This window comes from Lytechinus pictus, chromosome 5, assembly GCF_037042905.1.
Source record: "Lytechinus pictus isolate F3 Inbred chromosome 5, Lp3.0, whole genome shotgun sequence".
Taxonomy (NCBI): Eukaryota; Metazoa; Echinodermata; class Echinoidea; order Temnopleuroida; family Toxopneustidae; genus Lytechinus; species Lytechinus pictus.
Window position 1 is genome coordinate 3,581,269 of NC_087249.1, and position 22,545 is coordinate 3,603,813.

The 22,545-nt window shown below is 37.2% G+C and overlaps 1 protein-coding gene and 1 pseudogene across 1 annotated transcript; one reads left to right on the plus strand and one right to left on the minus strand.

Moving 5' to 3' along the window:
- The first annotated feature begins 185 nt into the window (after positions 1 to 185).
- Positions 186 to 4,108, plus strand: LOC129260597 (testis-specific serine/threonine-protein kinase 4-like). Its single transcript, XM_054898561.2, has 4 exons — positions 186 to 359; positions 715 to 767; positions 1,752 to 1,859; positions 2,172 to 4,108. The coding sequence occupies exons 1-4, from the start codon at positions 186 to 188 to the stop codon at positions 3,124 to 3,126; spliced, it is 1,290 nt and encodes a 429-aa protein (XP_054754536.2). The 3' UTR covers positions 3,127 to 4,108.
- A 267-nt stretch (positions 4,109 to 4,375) lies between these two features.
- On the minus strand, positions 4,376 to 22,320 carry LOC129262561 (uncharacterized; annotated as a pseudogene).
- Positions 22,321 to 22,545: the final 225 nt, after the last annotated feature.

Consider the following 22,545-nt stretch of genomic DNA (forward strand, 5'->3'; position numbering starts at 1 on the left):
TGATTTTGTCTATGTCCCCCGCCCGTCTTCCCCACTAGCGAGAGTAATACTGTATCGGCCTTCTTTAGGTTCATGATACGTCCTCCCTGCAAACCCTTTGAAATAATCTTTTTATCAGTTCATTGAAAAATTAGTTGCAAATATGTTTATCTCTTTATTTATTTCACACTATTATACTATAGGCTATGAAAGCTGCTCTGAACACGGCAGCTGTTGAGTATGGTCTGCTTACTAATGTCGGGGATACACTCACAATCACAGACTTGTGCCAGTCACTTGATGGCATGAGGCAACTCAATGCACATATGAAACTCGAGATGATCGACTTGGAGCAGGCTAAAGCCAATCTTGAAGAAATGGTAAGTGAAATATGTAGAGTTAAAATAAAAAAATATATACCATGAATGCGTCGATTATGATAGTATGTCAGCAGTCAAACCATTAAATTGACAACCAAAGGTAGCAAAAGCTTAAATGAAACAGAATTTGAGAAATCGAGAGGCATACATGGGTAAAAGAAATTTGGTTCCGACACTGAGAAATAGCCATAGAATCCATCCTCCCACAGTGGAGCGAAATAAAATTCTTCGACCTTTTATTAACGTAATGCTTTTTATTCTTTTATAATATTAATCTATTTCTTTTTTAATGAAAATATATATATATAAAACAAAATAAATGTATATCATACTAATCTTGTTTTACTTCATACAGTTGAAGACGAGTGATGCTTATTTCAAGAGTGGGGATTCTGTTGACGAAAAAAGGTAAATCGTTTATACTGTTAATTTATTGATACTAGATAAATAATAATAGTCAAACCATTAAGTAAAAGCTCAGATATAAATACTTGCTGCAACACGCACCATCGTGAATAATACTAAGCTCAGATATTTTGTTAAGTGTTTGATTTGCGTGTTTGCGTGTTGCAGCAAGTATTTAAAACTCAGATATAAATACTTGCTGCAACACGCACCATCGTGAATAATAGAAGCTCAGAGATTTTGTTAAGTGTTTGATTTGTCGTCGCTAATTGTTGGCAAAGGGTCATAAGATCGTGAAAGTTGAAAGATGAATCAAATCAGGTGAAATCGTCAGTTAATCCTAATCCAGTGCTTCTCAACCTTTTTTTTACTCGAGGAATCTAAGAGTTTTTTCGAGGCCGACCTACTAAAATAAAAAAAAGGATATGACTACTTGTCTCGACTCAAAAATTGTCTCGACAATTATAAAGAGCATATTAGTGCGTAACTTTATGATCTTCTGCTGCAGTGACTGAGCCAAAAATTGAGGGGGTTTGATACGACAGTTTTATTACAAAAATCCAAGTTTGTGATAGATTTTGACACAATATTAAAAAGATAATATCATATTTCACCCTTATCCCTTTTCTTTCCTTTCCTCTTTTTTTTTCTTGGTCATGAAATATTTGGGGCCAAGAGCCACCCCCCCCTTATCTGTATGCAAAAGACTTTTCAATAGTAGATTTGTTTCCTCCCTCACCCTTTCGCTTTAAAACACGGTCCATTTTGATGAAAGTATGTTTCATGAAAATTTTCCCCCTATTTATTTTTCTTCTCTGGAGCTTCTCGCGGCCCACCGGTTGAGAAGCGCTGTCCTAAATCATACCTGCTGTATTGGTTATCATAAAACATAATAAAAACTCAGTAAAGAGGTTTTAAAAATCCAAAACAACCCCTTAATATCCCGTTTTCATTAATACTAAGATCTTATTCATGTCTAAATTGCAGCATCGGAGCGCGTGAAAGGACTGAACTGAAGGAGACAATAAAAGATCTTCGATTCCAGGCTTACAAACAGGAGCATCTCATCAAGAAACTCAGATATGAAGTCTCAGAGTGAGCACTATACATCACAAATATTCTATGGATAAGTACCTTTAATCACTGAAGACTCCACGTTATTGCCATTTTTTCCAAGATAAAAGTATAGCTTGACCTACTAAACATGTGTTTTCTTTGGGTAACGCGTACCAAGTGTATGTGCCAAACAGTTTTGATAGGGTCTTTCACGAAATATGATAAATGACATAATTTGGCGCGAAGCGTAATCATTCTACCTTTTAATCCCGTTTTTCCCACCAATTTTTACCTGTAATGTATACTTTCATCAAGCATTTTCATTCCCTTTCTCCACTTATGCGTTTTTAGATTTCACGATTTCATATTGAAAAAGCAGGACACGAAGTTTAGCGACATGCCTTATGTCGACAGAGCAGTGGTCATGCGTATTTACTCCGATGTCGAACTCAAATCCATCGATGCTGCTGACCTCTCCTTCTTACCTAAAGCCCAGGATGATGACGACGAGGATGAGATCGGGAAAGGTGCTTTCGGGAAGGTGTTCTTGAGGCAATACAAAGGCCAGGCCGTCGCCGTCAAGGTTCCGTATATAAGCGAACGGGTGAATGATGAGGATGCTACGAAGCGGATGATGCGAATCAAAGCAAACCATGCTCGTACCACCATGGAAGCTTTAGTTCACCTTGCACTTGCTGACCATCCATCTTTCCCAAAGACAATCGGTGTCGTTGACATTGATGGGGCCCCTTCACTCGTTCTGGAGTTCCTCGGCGACAAGGAAACAGGTGACGTCTTTTCCCTTAGCCAGGCCATCAAACATCCCAGCCCTTCACTAAGGCAGAAAGACTGGTTTGGTATCATCACGGACATCGTCAACGGAATGAAGGCAATGCATGCTAAAGGTCTCCTCCACAACGATCTAAAACCCAACAACGTTCTTTTGCAGTGGGACTACAATGATAAAAGATGGCATGCTTTCATCATTGATATGGGCAAAGTGTCCACCCAGACCGTACCTCTCAAACATCGTCACATGCCTGACGATGACCGCGAGCAGTACAAAGAAGGCTCCATGTTTCAGCATCTAGCTCCAGAATATATGTTGGACCAGCAACCCATGTCTGTTCAAACTGACATCTTCTCTATGGGAAAGATAATTGGTCGGATCGAGGGAAAAGTGATGAACAATCGGATCTTGAGAGAGTTAGTCGCTGAGATGACGAATGTTAAACCACGTCTTCGACCATTATGGAAGGACATTGAGAAGGCAGTCGCAAAAGCTCGGAAGAAGTGTCTGTCATGACCCTTAGCTATTTTGGATAGCTAAGGTTGTTTATATACTATTTTGAAGATGAAAATATCCTGGCATTCAATTCTCAGTATTGCAGAAATTAAAATTAAGATTATATTCAATATAGGAATAGATACACACAAGATGACATAATGTAGACCATTATCATGATTGAATTCAGAAGTAGGCCTTAAAAAGAAAAAGCTTTATGAAACATGAAATCAAAGTCCATCGAGAATCATCAATAACGCAGCATTACGAAATGTTTTCTTTATATTGTGTGCAATTAATGAAAAGTTTGATATATAATCTGCTGATTTTTATCTGCAACATCAGAATGCCATAGGAATCAGGAATAGCTATCTAATTGAAGGGCAAAACGAATTTGTTATATAGTTATACCATTGTTATGTTATTGATGGTTTCTTCTTATATTTTGCATTAGGAATGATGATAGAAATGGCTTCAGAAAGTTGACAGAACCGAGCATTGACCATTGAACAAATGATAAGAATAGTAGGAAGCTATAAGTGATAAGTCTGAAAAAGCGTCTGATCACATTATATATAAGTGATTTTTTCGAGTCTTTTAGTACTGTAGGAATCCACTTCTCATGCTAGCCAACTCTTTCTTCCTCACAGGCTTCCAGAAATTGCTTTTAAGATCTTCGCATTTCCTTGACCAGTTAGAACTCGACATCTTTCTCCGTCTTGGAAATAAAAAGTGATTAGAGGTAGTTTCTGTGATCTGTTTGTTGCGTGATTGGAGGTTGGCGTGGAGTTGTGGATTTCAGGCGGGAAGGGAATTGGTAAATCACGTGACAGACGGTTCTGGGGTCAAAGGTCGACGAATGTCCCTTTGCCTCAGAACAAGAAGCAAAGAAGAAAGTTAAGAAAGGCTGGTGCTTACAAGATTGAAAAGTGTAAAACGGTGTTTTAAGAAAAGCTTGTATACATGTAAAATGTAAATAAAATTATTTATTCTGTTGAAGATCATTTAGCATGTGTCTTTTTTTAAGGAAGTTTTTAATAGTTTGTTTATCTTGGACAGGAGCGAATGCGAAAGGTAAACACAGGTAAATGGCCGGTAATAATGTTAAGAAGAGGGGAAAAGAGATAGATAGATATGTAGAGAGAGAGATAGAGGGGGGGGGGAGAGGAGGGATGGGGAAGAAAGAGAAAATAGGGGAGGGAGAGTGGGGTGGGAAGATGATTTGGAACCTAGTCATAAAAATATCAAGACAAACATATGATACAGCGATATCTTTTAAACTCATGTTTATTTCAACATGCTCTAAACATCTGACAAGAAGCAGTATGATAAAACATTCCATGAATAAAGAAATGATAAATAATGATATTTTTGTTAATAGATGACTGTATGATATAATAAAAAAAACAGTAAAATTATGCAAAAGTAAAAACACAATCTGTAAGATTATTTTGTGAAGCTTATAACTTTTAAATACGAATAAATCATGACAATTGAATAAGTGTACATTTTTAAGGACAGCCTTTATCTGTATACTAGACTTTATATTCTATAGGAAATGATGAATGTACTGATCAAGAGAAACGTAACAATATTATAAAGAATAAAAAGTATAATGCAAAGTTTAAATGACTTTAAATGCATTGGTACCACGAGCTGTCGCTCTTTCTTTCATACAAAATTACGAAAATAAATAACATGTCATCAAAATAATCAACATGATGAAATATTGCACATAATTGCAATTTAAGTCATACACGTTATTTCAATTTTATGTTAACATTTCTTTACTATTGTAAACATTTATGTGTTTTGATGGACTTCGCAACTGTGCTCGAACATTTTCATTATTATGATCGTTATCAAACATGCAATGTTATTACAAAACTCTTTTTATCACACAAAACGCTTTTATATTAAAAATAGGGAGTATATAATATGGATAAGCTTTTAAAGGACAAGTCCACCCCAACAAAAAGTTGATTTAAATAAAAATAGAAAAATCCAACAAGCATAACACTGAAAATGTCCTCATAATCGGATGTAAAATAAGAAAGTTATGACATTTTTAAGTTTTGCTTAATTTCACAAAACAGTTATATGCACATCCCAGTCGGTATGCAAATTAGGGAACTGATGACATCACTCACTATTTTTGTGTATTTTATCATATGAAATATTCTATTTTTCTCCTATAACATGTAGAATTACCATTGATTAACATTTTATGGTTCAGGCAAGTTGGTCCTTATTTTCAAATCTCTGAAAATTGAAATATTGTATAAGTCAAACAGTAAAAAAAAAAAAAAAAATAGTGAGGGACATCATCGATTCTCTCATTTGCATGTGACTTAATTGTGCAAATAACTATTCTGTGAAAAATAAGCAAAATGTCATAACTTTCTTTTATTTTTACATTAGATTTTGATGAGGTTTTTAGCATTATGCTTGTCTGATTTTTCTCTATTGATTCGAATAAACATTTTTCTTAAGTCAACTTGACCTTTAAGAACTGACTCAAACTGTAAAAAGTGGAAATCAAATGAAGCTGTCAAGAGGTAGAACAAAATTCTTCTTTAGTTTTTAGTAGATTGAGTACAGTAGAATAAGTAAAATAAATTGAGAACAGACATACTTTGATAACCATTTCACTTGGTTTCAGTCAATTTGATTTCAGAATTTTTGCTGGTCGACAATCCTTCTTTTAATGACTGAGAAGAGTACTTTAAAACTTTCAAGTCCATATTAATCATTTGATTTGCTTGAAGAATATTATAAAACCAAACAAGTTGAAGATTTCTTGTTCCTTTTCTTTTCCGGAGAGGGAGACGGGGTTTTGTCAAGAGGTTTATTGTTCTCTTCTTTTCTTGGTTTGTTAATGTCAGGTGTGGTCTGGGGTCCATCGTCACATGCTGGTGACGTCATATTCTCCTGTCCCGTGTCTGGAAAAGGGGAAATAACTCAATCAATTAAAAATAACAAAAAACACAATTTTTTTCATCACTATGACACGAAATCTGAGGTTTTAATCCCTACCAGATTTATGTAGATCAGTCTATCTTACATATCAGATTTGACTTAATCCATGTACCAAAAAATGCGAACAAATTACAATAATAGGCCTAATGATTGTGATGGTAATGCCAACGGTATTGGTGATGATGATGATGATGATGATGACGACGATGGTTATGATGATGGCAATGATAATATCTATGGAAGTAAATGGATGACGCCACACTAATCAAGGAGAGGGGGACGGGGACGGAACAACAGACCTCCTCTCCCCTAAGCAATTGGATCACTTTTTTCATCTATTCGTCAGTGATAATTCAATTCAATTCAATTCAATTCATTTTATTGTCATAATGATGTGATAGTAATCAAGCGTGATAAATGATAACTGAAAGATTTGAACCTTACCTTTGCCTCCATCACCAATCCCTGGCAGCTCTGGCGTCTCGGTCTCAGCAGGTCTTTGTGGTTTGTTGTTCATATTATCCTGATCCTCAAGAACCTCAACCCCAAGGGTCGGCTCAGCATGTTCCTTGATCTTCTCCACCAGTTCTTCGAACTTCTCATCATCAAAGTTGGCCACAGTGGTCTCGTTAGTAAAGTCAATGTAGAGGAGCTGTGTGAAGGTCATACTCATTGGTCCTTCCGGGGGCCAGGTCATTTCTTCAAGAAGCAGGGGAATGATGGGTTTACGAAGTGCATCAGAAAGACTGATCTCCCGTCTGCAGTTCGCAGAGAGGGCGTACTTTGATGTCACACATGAAACCACAACCTGAAACAGTTAAAAGTCGAAGAAAATTTAAAACTGATATCCTCGGAAACGGTATCATAAACTGAACTGTCAGTTTCATAAGACAAACAGAAAACCCGAAACAAAATGTTCACATACAACAATAAATCATAAAATTAGACATATTATGACACATTTACATCGGATTCATTTAAATCGATTGTTGGCCTGTAACTGGTTAGTGATACATACTTTTTGAATTTTGGATGATTTATATAGACTGCTTATAAGAACTCTTGCTTTCAACCAAGAATGTAAACCCTTGAATTGGTTGCTGCAATCAAGATCGAGTATTGTTAAAGCCGCCTGCTCATTTAAAGTGACTAGATCATTTGGGGTTAGTACTTAGCCTTACACTTTCAAGGTTGAGCAAAGAACAAGTTGTAAACAATGACGAATGCCATACATACGTCCATTTCATTCAGAACAGATTAGCTTTGAAAGAAAAAAAAAATCTATGAAATATACTAAATTTCACTCTCCGTGTTCTAGATTAAAAACTATCTCACCTTTGCATTTCTTACACCTTTATCAATCTTGGAGTAGAGTGGATCCCCACCACCCATTTGATTGATGTCTAACCAACAGTGGTACCCTAGATCAGTGAGACGAGAGAACAATCTCTGTATTTGTGGTTGCTTGTCCCATTGTTAAGAGATGAATACGGTTGGGGGATCCACAGATTCCTGGGATGAAATAAACAAGAGATAATTTCAGCAAATCATAGGTCAAGTAAAATTAAAAATAGGCTTGACGTGAAGAGAATCGCAGGATTGTAGATGAATAATACATAAGCATTGTTGAAAGGAGAGTAGAAAACTAGAATATAATATCAAAGGACACAGAAAACGGCAATTGTAATATTTGGAGCTCGTTAAGTGGCATCAGTGCATAACATTTGAGATTAAAAGCAGCTCCAAACACGTGAATGAAAACTAGATTGTAGGCCAATCATAAGGGCTCATTTGACACTGAGGGTTGATCCAATGTTTTTGGAAATAGAAAGTTGAACTTTGTCATTTACCGTAGTTTGATTTTGCTGAACACCAGGTATGTTCTTTGTGTCTTCCGATACCTTTTTCACCGTGGCTGGTTTGTCTTCTACCTGAGGAATCCAATTACGGTACTCTAAGTAGAAAAAAGGATGTAATATCATATTTTCGTTTTGACAAATAAAATATTAAAGCTCCGGGTCTGGAATAAAATCACATTGATACTGAATTAATCATATGTGCTTAATTTTAGTATACCATGCATACATAACGATGTCTGCAAACAAATCTCAAACATTTTTCATATTTTCCCCGGTGGATTTAAGTGCCATTATCCTCTTAAATGTGACACTCAGAAAAGTATGAAGGTCACCTCCGGGAGATATGCTAACCTTTTTTTACGCTGTGTGATTTTGTAGCCATTTAACAACTTCTATTCAAAATCGTATACATTTGAAATGTTTATTTTATATTTTGAGATGACAGACTTCAGCATTCTTCTCACCGTCTTACCTTCAGATATCATACTCTCCTCCGGATTTGCGTGGTAAGAAATCTGTCCGAGAAGCTCCGAAAACTTCGGATCTTCCCAGAACTTCTCACCCCTGACGTATTCCTTGTCGTTGTAAAACTGTATGTAGAGAAGCTGAGCAAACAGCATACTCATTGCGCCCTCAGGTGGCCACTTGGTGTGATCTATGAGGACGGGGATGATAGGTTTGTTTAACAGGTTGGCAAGATTAACCTAGAAGATGAAGGAAAGAAGAATACTGTTAGAAAATTGGTTATATGACCTGGCCTATTAGGTAGACTGGAGCTGCTGCGTACAACATGTAAAAGACTTTGGTGTCTATTGGAAATGTTAGATGGCTTACTTATTCCGCATTATTCTGTTTCGTAGGCCGAACACCATTGCATTACTATTATGAATTTTAAATGTATTTTGGTCTTAGAAAATTAAAATTGTACATACAAATATTTTGTTAGAATAAACATATATATATATAAATATAATTTAGATGAATATTGAGGAAAGTTTATTCTGTGCAATAACTACACGAGCTACAACCTACAAAACTAGCACGTGAAGGACTGTGCTCCAAACATTATCATCAACATGTACATACTTTTATCATCCATGTTCAATAGCGACTAAATGCTTAATGACTTCTATTTATATGATTTATCATTACCAAACTGTATAGCTATACCAGCTGAAAATCGATATAGAATTAGCATTGCATTGGATGTAAATTCTCATGACTGAATAAAAATAGTTTTCACAAGATGTGATAAAAGAATTGTGAAAAGGGTTATAATGCTTTAAAGCTCTTTCAGAATTAAGATGTTCCCCCAAAAGGAAAGATTTCGACACCGAATTATGAAATAAATCTCAATACCTCCTTGTTGCAGTTTTCCGAGTTCGAGTATTTTTCCGTCACCATACAGAGTACCACTTTGGATGATCTCATGCCCTGGTTGATCTTAGCGAATAACTGATCTCCTCCACCCATCTGACCAATGTCCATCCAGCAGGGAAACCCGGCCATCTCAAGATGCTTTCTGATGGCCTTCACCTCGGGCTGGTGGTCCCACTGATAGCTCAGGAATACTGTTGGAGGTATTCCAGAATCGTCCGAAGGGGCTTGAGGTACGAGCATTTCTAATGTAATAAAAAGAAAACGTTGTTGCCTTGTAGTTATGTAGGTGTTGATATCAGCTATCTTTCTATTAAGCGGCTCTCGTTACCAACCATCATGACCATGCGGCTAAAATTATGTCAAACTCGGGCAAACTAATGTTCGAATAATTAGAGCGTAGTAGTCAATTAACAGGAAATTAACCAATGAGAACCATGTACCCAATTAACTAGACCATGGATCCTAACTAGACTGCATGGTAAATCTGGTTCGTGACCAGATAATGTTCTACTGGTGGCAATATATTTAAGAAGATGATTATTAAAGAAGTTTGGGGTTAAAGTTTGCTTTGGATAATTTCCAAGGTAGAAAATCATGCACTAGGAAGTATTTCGTGCATATGTATTCCTAACACGAAAACGAAACTTGAATCAAAATTATGTACCTGCTTCTTCTAGAGATTGCGTGATTATTTCTGCTGCATCAGTTCTTCCCATATCCTCTAGCGCACCAAGAATGGCATAGGTAGCGTCACTACTCTTGTGAGTTGTGTACCATTCGGCTAGGATGGCCATGGTAGGGTCTGGTGATAGGGCCCAGTTACGGATGTCTTCACCCGAGTAGCCGAGACGAACTGCCAAGAATCGCCAGTCATGTTCGTGTTCGGGGTTCAACAGCTTTGATACGTCACGCGACCATTTAGGCGCGTTAGTTATCGTCTACAAAAGGCAAAAGTTGTAGAAAACTTATCTATTAAAAAAAATCACAAATGGTTACAGGACGCAATGAAAAATATGAGCTCTTTCTGTTGGTTTGGTCATATACATTAGTTTTGATAAGAATGATTTGATTCAACATCGAAATCGTATCATGTACAGGAATGACAGTGAAGTCGCAAAGACACAAGCTATCCTTTTGATGTCAACATGCCAATATTACACGGATTGTCTCCATTGCAAACCTATGCTTTCCAACTTACAAAACAAGAGGATGCCATTTTATCCTATCCCACGTACAAAAAGGGGCGTAAAGTTTTATGTAGAGGTACCATGGCAATGATATCTTATTCAAGGAAATAAAAGTCGGTTTGGCGGGTTCAAATCTGATGAACTATGTATTTCACAATCTTTCCAAAGCCCCCTTTTACCTTATGGTCGATCTCTTCGACCTTTTCGACCGTCTCATCGACGACTTCTTCTAACTCATCCAGTCTCTGGCCCTGCTCATTGACGTCTTTCTTGACGTTCAAAATCTCGTCACCCTGTTCTGTCACAGTCTCGTCAATTCTCGTTATGTCGTTTTCTGTGTTCGTCACGCGAGAATCCAAGTTATCAATATCTTCCTGCTGCTCGGCCACGTCTTTGCTGAGACTTTGCAAGCTAAAAAAGTGTAAAATTTTTTTTTTAGTCGTTTCAAGTTCAATCTACGAAAGCCGTGGAAAGAAAATATACTGTCTCGATAATTATTGGCGTGCTACAAATACTTAGATTTCATTTCCAACATGATACTGTGCTTTCCATTCTCCTCACACGTTGCTTGTTGTGGAAACTGTATTGTGATTATATTCAAATGCAGATACTGATGATAATAGTGATAATGTTGATGGGGGAATTTAAAGTTATGATAGCGTTTACGAATAACAATAACTCCACAAATTAAGGTAGATTTAAACATAAATGCCAAATGTGGCAATATGACAAAGCGACCTCATGCAGAATCAAGCAAAATGATAACCGAATTGTGTGTCTGTATACAGGACTGAAATTGTGTATTTAATCATACATCATTATCATAACCAAATCAATTATATTCTATAACTATGTTTTGCTTAATTTTTTTTTTATACCTTACCAAAACATTTTCTTCCCAATTTCACCCGAAGATCATTTAGGATTTACCTTCTGTCTTCCAAGAAATCGATCAAGGATTGGACCAGGTCTGGAACACCCATCTGCTGACATGTCTTTAGTTTCTCTAGTTGTGGTCGATAAACGGCTAGACATTCCTTATAAGCCATGCCAACCCGCTTTGCCTCCATCAGTATTACAGAGATCCACATAGGATCTATCGTCTTCACCTTGTCAAAGAGGATCTTTAGACACCTTGTAGCTTCTTTCTGTGGGAAAGAACAAAGGATTTGACATAGTGATACCGACAAGGATAACAACATAGGTCTGTAGGCCTTCTATCCTGCTAATGGTCATGGGGGAGCGGGCCTTCGCGCGTGCGGGGCTGAAAAATGTGGAACTCTCTTCCACAGGGTTTAAAAACTTAGACATCAGCAACCACCTTCAGGGACATCCTGAAGATGTACCTGTAATATAATGTATAAGGTTTTTTGGACAGACAACCATCTATGTATGAAGGCTATCCTTGTATAGGTCCAATTTGCTTTGTACTTTTTCCCTTTCTGTATTTTTCTCTAAAGCGCCTTCAGCATCTAAATAAGATTGAAAGTGCGCTTTACAAATTCTATGTATTATTATTATTATCATCATCTCCCCAGTACCTTATTTCACTTATCAAAAGTTATACCCCTTCAAGATCTTTACGTTCCTCCTTTTCCAATTCTCTTGTTACCCCCAAAATTTCCAAAACCTGGGGTGAAAGATCATTTGTTTACTCATCCTCTAAGCTATGGAATAGCCTCCCTCAAAACATCAAACAATGCTTGACTTCTGAAACTTTTAAACATTACCTCAAAACATTTCTGTTCAATTCTTCTTAATTTCTTTTATAATTTCCTAAAAAGCGCCTTGAGCAATCTACAGAGTGGATTTGGCGCGATATAAGTCTAATTATTATTATTGTTATTATTATTATTATTATTATTATTATTATTATTATTATTATTATTATTATTATTATTATTATTATTATAAGACCGGACCCATATCCCAAACTTGTCACCGAACTTGTAAAGTATGAACGACGTCTCTTACCCAACACCATCATATTTTCGGCTACGTCTTAATGACCATAAATGAAGGATAGATCTCTGATCGTTTTCTTTAGAGGTAGTGCCTTAGGTAATGTGTTTGATAATTACCTCGCTGGTGCAACCGACGCTTGCAATGATAGTACATGCAGAAGACACCGAGAAAGCCGACAGTTCCCATGCTTTCACACATTTATCTATGTGTTCGACAAATTTGATGGCATATTCACGAGAGATATCGGCGAGTGCCAGAAAACAGAGGGTCGCAAGGGTTGGATCACACAGGTCCTCCATCATGAGATCGATGTGAGAGACCAGAGCCTGCAGAAAAATTATTCAGAATCAAAGGGTTTTATTCAAAGAATTACATATAGACGAGAAGGAGCAATTAAACCTTAAAAATGAATGCTCATTGGTACTTTCTATAGTCTGGAAATGAAGTCACATTGGTACGTTCTATTTCTGTGCAAGGTGGAAAATGTCTGAGTGGATTTGATAAAGGGGGCGGATGCCATCCCTTCTCCCCTTTCTACACTCATAGCCGGATAGGGGAGTCTGCCCATATTAATTAGAGCTATATCGGAGAACATACAAGTAATTATCCGTTACTCTTTGAGTCTTCTTTTCTCTGCCTGTATGAAAAATTCCTGGGAAAAATTCTAAGACCCCTCCAATTACATTTAACGTTATTAAGTAAAAACCGGTGAAAAGGAAATTTTGACTTCTTCTTTTCCATCAGTATTTCAATAATGGAAGGCAAGGCTACAAAATCATACCTCGGGATTTTGTTAAGCAACTTCATCCAAGAGAAGGTACATATAGGTCTTGTCATCATGACCCATGTCTTCCATCTTTTCTGCAAGTTTGTCCATTCGCGATAAAATCACTTCCGGTTTGTTCTTATAAATTCCAGTTAAAGCACCTATACGAATATATTGCAAAGAAATATATTAAAGCAATTAAGAATTTAGAGAGAGAGAGAGAGAGAGAGAGAGGGGGGAATGCCAATACAGTATTCCAATACAGTATTAGTATTACTAGTATTACTTATATGGCATAAGAAACAACCCTCACCCACATACCCATAAAAGCACCTACAGTGCTGTGAAGCCTTAATAACCAGAGACTGATCAGAACGTACAATAGCAACAGGGATCTCCGTCAGTGGAGAAAATGCCAGTCAGATGGCGAATGGAGAATGCAGAAATACATCCAATAACTATCATACAGAACCCCTAAGAAAAAAAGATAATAATAATAATGATAATAATGATAAAAGAAAATTACGAAAGACATATTCCATATCCATGAAAAATACCTACTGCAAATGTGTGTGTCTTCACATTTGTTGCTCAAGTAGGCCTCCACTATGGCGTCACCATATGCGACAAGGATATCACCGTTTTCCCCAAGCGCTCCTAAGGTATTACCCGCTAATTCCTCTAAGTCTCTGACGTCACATGTGAGAAGTTTTAAAACACTTGGAAGGAGATCCTTGTATTTATTCACCTTGTCAACGTCCTAAATCGGAGATAGATATCATATCACTTTATTGTTGCCTCAGAAAATCAGCCACTTAACTATTTCACTCTTTAAATAAAACATGAAAGGACATGAAAGAAAAATGTACATAGAGAACTCTGACTTGGTGAAATCAGGGTTAGACCTACAAAATAAAAAATACTGTAAAGGAAGAGAGTTATATTATTTAGGTAGCAATCACGCTATATTGAATTTAAGGCAGCGATATTTTGCATCTTTTCCAATCCAATTTAGGCAAGATATATTTAATTTCAATATTCACGAGTAGTATAAGAAGTCATGGCTAAAGAATCATACCTGCAGTATATAATCAGTGATAATTGTGCTTATTATATCTCCATGGACTGAGAGAGGTGTCTCATCGCCCTCAAGCTCTTGCTCCAGACAGTATTCCAAAATGCTCTTTAATTGACTCACACAAGATTTCCTGTGATAAACAACAATAATTATTTTCATTTTGTCGAACACAAGTAATTGAAAACAAAGAACTGCTGAAAATTAATGGGGTACCGTAGAATTAACTTGCAGTACTTTCACTATAAGCTTCCAATCTTATTCATGAGAAAATAAGATTACTTCTTGAGTAGTTTGAAAATACTGTGGTCTATCGAAAAGGTCATGGCTCCCAGGAGAATGAGACTAAAAAAGGTTTCATCGAAGTATGTTTCCTAGATCAACTCACCAAAAACAAATACCAAAATCAATTTCAATACACTTCCCTGTATAAGATATGGGAAAGTCGATTAGGTAAAAAAAAATGCATTCAATGTATAATGATCCATGTATCTTTCTTGGTTGGACAATGTTTAATCTGACGTTGCCCAAAGGATTGCACAGTAGCTGGTTACACAGAATATCAAAACTGCCAAATGTATAATCCGTTGCCCAAAATTGTCGTCAAAATGTATTAAAGCATATATCATGCTTTTACCTTGCCATTCGTAATATTTCAAGTAAATCAGTATTATCACTACTACTATTCCTGATATCTTACCCAGCATTTTCTAGCATGGCACAAGCTGGCATGGCTTGTGCCAGAGCCTTATGGTCCAGGTTGTGTTCAAAGTCGACGTCTTCACGGCGTAACCATTTGAAAAATATTTCCAGGACATCAGGAATAAGCTTTTCAGTACCCTGTAACAGAGGGAAATGAAATGTTGGGTACCAGTGTTGGGGACCATGGTTGGTGATGACGTCAATATAGTAACGATGGTGATTCGTGAAGAACGAAGTGAGTTTTTGCACCGAGACGCAGAACATATCCTATAACACATCTTAATGCATTGATAATGCAAGTGCATTTTTAAATAATATCGCTAGCACTTGTCTGAGGGCGTTCATTCAACCTTACCAAGAATGCATTATTGAGGGCCAAACTTTAATTGAATGATGCACAACTTTAATATGGAAATTATGTCTTATTAAAAATGTGTTTCAATATAAATCAGTGGCATTACATGAAATAAATATATATAATTTTTTTTATAATCATGAATCACTGAAGTTTAAGTTAGTCAACTGCAAAAAAAGAGAGGAAATTTCGTTTGATAAAACTGTGATATGCCACAAGCTATATTGTATCACCGTATAGAACGTACAATATACACACCAGAAACATGAAATGGTTTGCGTAAAAAAAGTTGCAGAACAAAAAGCACGTATCATGCAGGGGTTTCATGGGAAATTTTTACTCATTATTGCGTAAAATTAACATAGTATTAGGTTTTTTTTTTACCAAAACGAACATGCATTCAATTTAATCCAAATTTTTGTAAGCCTTTCTTATAATGAAATGGAATGAAATATGGTGGGGAGTGGTGGAAGGTATTTTAAATATATAAACTGTACCTCCCATGACATCTCATTTGACTCAGCAATGGCAAGAGCAACAACGAGATGCATGTCTGAACTGCTCTGGAGACATGACGAAAGCAACCGAACGAATGACCCCTGAACTTTCTTGATAATCTTGTCGCGACTAAAATGCAATAAGGAAGATAAAAGTGAAGAATAAAAATGTTATCGGTTAAAACTGAATGTGAAGACATTTTCTAATATTTTGAATAAGTTACGAAATTTTCCCATTTTGACTTAATGAAAAAAAATGACGATAATTTTCACAAGGTCAGAAGATTTCACCACTACCACCACCATTTCTGCACAAAAACTCCTTGTTTCAAAGCAATCTTGAGCTCACTATTACCCTGTGTCCAAGACAACGCAATACAGAAAGTTATGTATAGAGACGTGATTGAGGTTCAATTTTTCAAGCTTTACTTAAGGCCACCATCACGATAAAAATCTTTAGGATAAGGTAAAATTTGAAACGCTATCATATCATATCTAATTTGCATATTCACATAATGTGTCGTAACAATAAATCATACGCTGTATCGTATTGCAGTATCATATATATTTAGAGTCGACTGACATCTGCTTATATCTTCAACAACAACAAAACAAACCTTAAGCGCCATTATCATGATTATCCAGAAAAAACCCCAGACTCTCATAAAAAAAATCATTTAATAAACAGTCTCTAGGTGATGGGTATTTGTTGCGCCTATGGTAACCATGAGTCGTCTAATAGGTCCGTGTCTATATCAGTCCATTTACTCACCTACAAGCGTTGATGATATCTGAAACTGTATCTTTGAGTGCGCTGCCAGAATCACCCCATGACACATGCTTCGCCTCGTCAGACTCCTTCTCGTCATCTGTGGGCTCCCATTCTATTGGTTGCTCGAGGTCACGTGTTATCAGATCGATGGCATCTTCATGGCCCTGATATAATACAAGTAAAGAATTACGTTGAGAATAAAAAATGAAACTAGTGGAGGAAATGATAGCTATAAAACTGAATCGGGTTATTAATTAACGGCGACCATGATCATGACAATATCAAAATAATGATGATTACACGAATCAGTAGTAATATAATAATAAACTAACGCATCTAGGGCTCAACCACACCCCACACCCAAAGACACTTGACACAGGCATAGATGGACACCCTCACACAAACATCCCCACTCACACTTTGGCCCAAGATATAGGAATGAGGCCGGCCCGGAGGCGGCCCGACGTATGAGTATCAGCTCATTATTTTTGATTGCCGGCCTGAAATGAATCCACCAAACAGGCGATGTCAGTCCGGTAATTATCCCCAAGGCGGCTTAACCACTGAACTAGAAATAGCGAACAATAGTTAATGCTAACGAACATGTGAAAAGACAGGCACACTTAAATAGGTGTCGTACATAAAGAATCTCAAAGCGGCTCCAGACACCCTGGGGTAACACCAGTGGCATAACAGGCGGGGGGGGGGCAGGGGGGGCAAGCTGCCCCCCCTGGCGGATTTCACCGGGAAAAGAAAAGAAAAACGGGAAAAAGAAAAAAAAGGAGAGAGAAAGAAAGGGAAAGGGGAAGGAAAGGGGAAAAGGAAAGGAGGAAAAGGAAAAGGAAAGGGAAAAGAAAAAACTCTTTTTTTTTCATGGAAAAGGAAGGAAAGCGGGAAAATATACGAAAGAAGAACATTTGAGAAAGAACAAATCATTCCGAAATAGGCCTATGTAATGCAATAACACGGTGGAAAATAAATTAAAAGATGACAAAATGGCAAATAATAGCGGGAAACGAAGGTAGAATGTAATTAATCAAAAGCTAAATTGGAAAACAAAGAAAAGAGACAAGAAAAAAAACATAACACGACCGGGCTGCCGATGATTGAAATTAAAGAGCGGAAAGAAAGATGAACTGCGTACAACATTGTACTATAAGCTTGCTAAATTTTATGCAAATAAGCTACCGGGGCTTTGCCCCAGACCCAAGGCAGTAGGGGCTCTTCATTTATAACCTTCAATTGGCTCTATAACGCCCCCCCCCCCCCGTTCAATCAATTTCAATCACTGGCATACAGGCGCGGAGGGGGGGGGGGGGTCTTGGTTCCACACCCAAGAGGAAATAAAAGAAATTATAGGAGACAACGTGTAATGAAATGAATGGAAACAATGAAATGTGTTATTTGCTGAATATAATGGAAAAATCTATCACATAATTAGAATTTAATTTCAATAGGCAATTTTTTTTTCCAGCTCGCTTTGCACGCTGGCGACTTTTGCGCAACTGGGTTGAATAAATGTGTTGTGTAAAAGCTATATTCTGTATATGCCCGCGATTTGATTAAAATAGCGGCAATCTTTGATATCAAGAAGTTCCGGGGGCTCCGCCCCGGAACCCCAACCGCACAGCACTGCATATGGAATGGTTGGGTCATGGCCCCAAAAAGTTCTACAAACAAGAACAAAACAAGGGGGAAAGAAAAGCAAAAGGAAAAGTGTAGGATATGATTTTATTTACTGAATATAATGTAAAAAAAATAGCTCAGAGTTAGATTCTCATGAAAAGGTGATTTTTTCTCGCTCGCTTCGCTCGCTCGGGACTTATATAAAGCAGCTTTTTAGCACATGTGCTATACCGTACTGCGCCCACAGTTCACAGTGGCGTACAAACCACAAAAAAAGGAATCTAAAGAGAGAAGAGTTAAATATATTATTCATTGGAAATCATGTCAAAATCTATCACAAAATTGGATTTTTGTATTAAAAGTTGGAGGCGGCTTCAAACCCGATGTAAGTGTATCTCGAGCCATAGACAGACACCACCAGCACGCCAGTGATTATAGAAAGGTGAGTGAAGCTGGGATATGTTGTAAGTGAATCCCAAGTGAATCCGACTTCTGATCACTTCAACTTAGGCCCCTTTCACAATTGGTGGTGCGACTGCTTACAACCGTTGCGATTGTGTGCAACATATATTGTGACCAAAATAATGATCGCAAACGATCGCAAGAGCAATTGTGAAAGCCCCTTTATGACGACCATATAACAGAGGGGCTTCCAAAGAAGAAAAAATTCACTTTCAATAGGTTATGCAGTGAGCCAGGTGCGTCGCTTTGTCAGTGCATACATTATCTTTTGTTAGGTTTACTTGAAGCCCCCCCCCCCTCCCTCCAGTCAGATTTTACCCTATGAAACAACCATAGGAATCTATGTGAAGAGAGTTACTTTACCTTCCATTTGACAATGGCCTTTTCATTAAATATTTCCTTGGATTGTTCAAAGTACGACTGGGTTCTTCTCTTCATGCATTCAATGCATATTTCAACCATTATTTTCTCATGTTTGTTTTTCCTGAGGAATAAAGAAAAACAGACGAAAATTTACTTCCAAATGCGCATTAAGTTTGGTAATAAATGGATAAAGTGAATCACATTGGATTATTATCACATTCAGATCTTACAAAATAACATAAACATCATTCTATTACTTTCTACCCCAACCATCCCTAAACTACCGCTGCTATATACTATTACCATTTTCGCTCCCATAGTTCATACTAAGAGTTAACTACACAAAAACTACAAAACAACAACACAAACAACAGCAACTATACTACTACTACTACTACTATTATTACTACTACTACTACTACTACTACTACTGCTGCTGCTGCTGCTGCTGATACTATCATTACTACGGCTGCTGCTTCTACTACTACTACTACTACTACTACTTCTTCTTTTACTACTAGGCCTACTACTACTACTACTTCTACTAGGCCTACTACTACGTACAGATCTTACTACCACTACTACCACTACCACTACTGCTACTACTACTACTACTACTACTACTACTACTACTACTACTACTACTGCTGCTACTACTACCATCACCACCACCACCACCACTACTACTTCTATATGACTAGTCTCACGTACTATTATACGAAACTGCCAACTGTGAGCTATTTTGTAAACAGATTCAATCCAGCAAATGCATACAAAAATGCTGGAGTGAATGAACTTACGCTGCCTTGACGGCACCCATCAGATCATCCCTAAATTCGTATTTGCAGGTCTTGATGAATTCTCCACTTGCATCTTTCTTGATCTCTTCTAAAACTCGAGGAAGATGATCCTCAAGATTTGATGGATTTGCAGCAATCTTTTCTTGAAGTTCTTCAAATTGTTCAGCCATTTTTCACTGAAAGGACGTAATTGAGAAACGAAGTAGTGAAATAAACTTGGTAAGTTGGCGATTATAAAACGATTCATTGTCTTCTCTCTTGACTCAACATACATATTTTCAGATGATTTTGCTGAAGGTTTATTATTCAATTTGTTCACAATATCACGATTCCTGAAATTATGTGTATTGGTGAATGTAGCGTTTTCACTCTTCGAATTCTTTTCAGTCACTGTGAGGGTAACGTATGTCTGAGATTTTCTGAACAGAATTATTATAATTACACACACACACACACACCCTCCCTCACCCTCACACACACACCCACACACACCCTAACACACACACCCTCCCTCACACACACACACCCACACCAATACACACGCCAATACATATACAGTGCGTATCAAAAAAAAGTTTACACTTTGAAAAAGCCCTGGGAATTAAAAAATATACAACATGTGGGTATTTTTTTCACATATATTCCTGGGTTTGGGTCTCATTTATCAAATGAAAGTAAAAGTTTTGACAGAATGTTACACTTGAGTGAGCACTGTCCATTTTTGTAAAGCTCGCAGAAATCTGTTTGCGCAGAAATGCCCGTTTTCACGCTGTGTCGAGGGGAAAGGGCGAAATCATACTTATCCTGCGAAAAATTTCTCATACATTTCCCTTGCACTTTTAGTCAATTGAAATAAAACATATACACTAAAGCATTTTAGAACAAGTTTGCCACCAAAATTGAAATTTAAACACTTATTAAGCACAACCTTTACCATTTTTGTGCCAGCTGGATCTGAGGACATAACTGAATCTGACCAAAAGTTTATATCAGACATTTTCAGCATTTGTTTCACTAATGTTTTATCATTTAATGTGGGTTTACATTTCATTTTTCATTTAATACTTGCTTCTCCAGACTTTTCCCAGGCTTGACAGTGATAAACAAAATGAAAATCAAGCCTAAGCCATTTCATGTGGATCACAGCTCAGTGCAAAGCAAATACCATCACTAAGGTCTTGGTGTGAGGGGGAGTGGGGTGGGGCGCAATGCACTCTTCGAAGTGTTTTGGGCAATGAAACAAGTTAAATAAGTAAAAGATATCTTCAAATCAATTTTATTAGCTAAATTCAACGTGTTTTTCATGATTAAGGTCTACTTTTATTCGCATAACTATTTCGAAGTCCTGCGCAAATCATTTTCTTTTCAAAAGTAAGTGGTGCTCACTCAAGCGGAAATATTTTTCGACAGTTAAATCGTCATTTGCTTAAATGGACCTGTACCAATGTTAAAATATGGAAAAATCTTCAGGATATTACAAATGAATAATTTTACAGGATTTTTTGTAAGTGTAAACTTTTTTTTGATACGCACTGTATATATATATATATATATATATATATATTACACTTATATTGCATTTCTACATTTCTGTTTAAAACGTAAAAAAAAAAAACCCATGGGCGGCTCCATGGTACCAGATTTGCAGGGGCGGGGGTATTCCTAAATGTGACATCAATTTTCCCCAAATAAATAATAGCCAATAGGGATATGAGTTAAACGACATGCCTTCCATACATGATCTTCTTCTTTCTTCCCTTTTCTCCTCTGTTTTCAATACATGAAAATATGGGAGTTACCCTGCTACCCCTGTGGTATACCAGTGTGTATCACCACTGAATCAAGTCTATTATAGTTTACCCCAAGCTTAACTCAGTGGTCATACTGATGTCAAATGTTAATTTGAAGAAAAATCAACAAATAACCAGTCTAAGCAGGTCAATGTATGATGTTAAGGTGAAATTCAAACAGTGATAAACAGTGATTCTACAGTCAGTCTCGAAATAATAAGTAGTGACATGGAGTACGTACCACTTTTTAAAATCACAGTAGGCCTAACGAGGCTGGCTACATGAGGCCTATCACGAAGAATGCAGCTTATGTACCTGTATTCCTTATATTCCACAAGATCAACGTCAGTGCCATCATATTATGATCACTTTACAATTTTCGACTCGCTGTTCATTAGGAATTAAAGCCTAACCGATTACGGGCCGATTACACATGGTACAGTATGCAGTAGGTTCATGCAGCACGTTATTGATCAATGGTCGCACGCGTTGCCATCCTTTTATTTGCTGTATCCATGCTATAAGAGCCTTATAAGAGAATACCATTCGCATTGATTATCATCTTTACCATGGGTGCTGATTAGTCTGCAGGCACAGACCCTGGTTGAAACTTTGATTAACAAGTGCGTCTCCACGCAAATAGTAGCACAGTACACAAGGCATGAGAGGCTGCACTTTCAGACCCTTAACACGAGTGAAGGGTTTGCACAGCAGACAAGGTGCCGATTGTTTTTCGTGGTTGTAGGGGAGGGGGGGGGGGGGGTGACTGACAGAATTATCAATCTGAGGGAGTTAATTGTCTGCTTGAAGATATAAACGCTTTTTATTTCGGGGAGGGGGGGGGGGCTGACCTAGGGAGCGT

Bases quoted from the DNA above. Each gene is read 5' to 3' on its own strand.
- LOC129260597 (XM_054898561.2), top strand. From the start codon at position 186: ATGAAAGCTGCTCTGAACACGGCAGCTGTTGAGTATGGTCTGCTTACT. The intron at 768-1,751 runs GTAAATCGTTTA...TCTAAATTGCAG, and splicing joins GATTCTGTTGACGAAAAAAG to CATCGGAGCGCGTGAAAGGA. The intron at 1,860-2,171 runs GTGAGCACTATA...ATGCGTTTTTAG, and splicing joins CTCAGATATGAAGTCTCAGA to ATTTCACGATTTCATATTGA.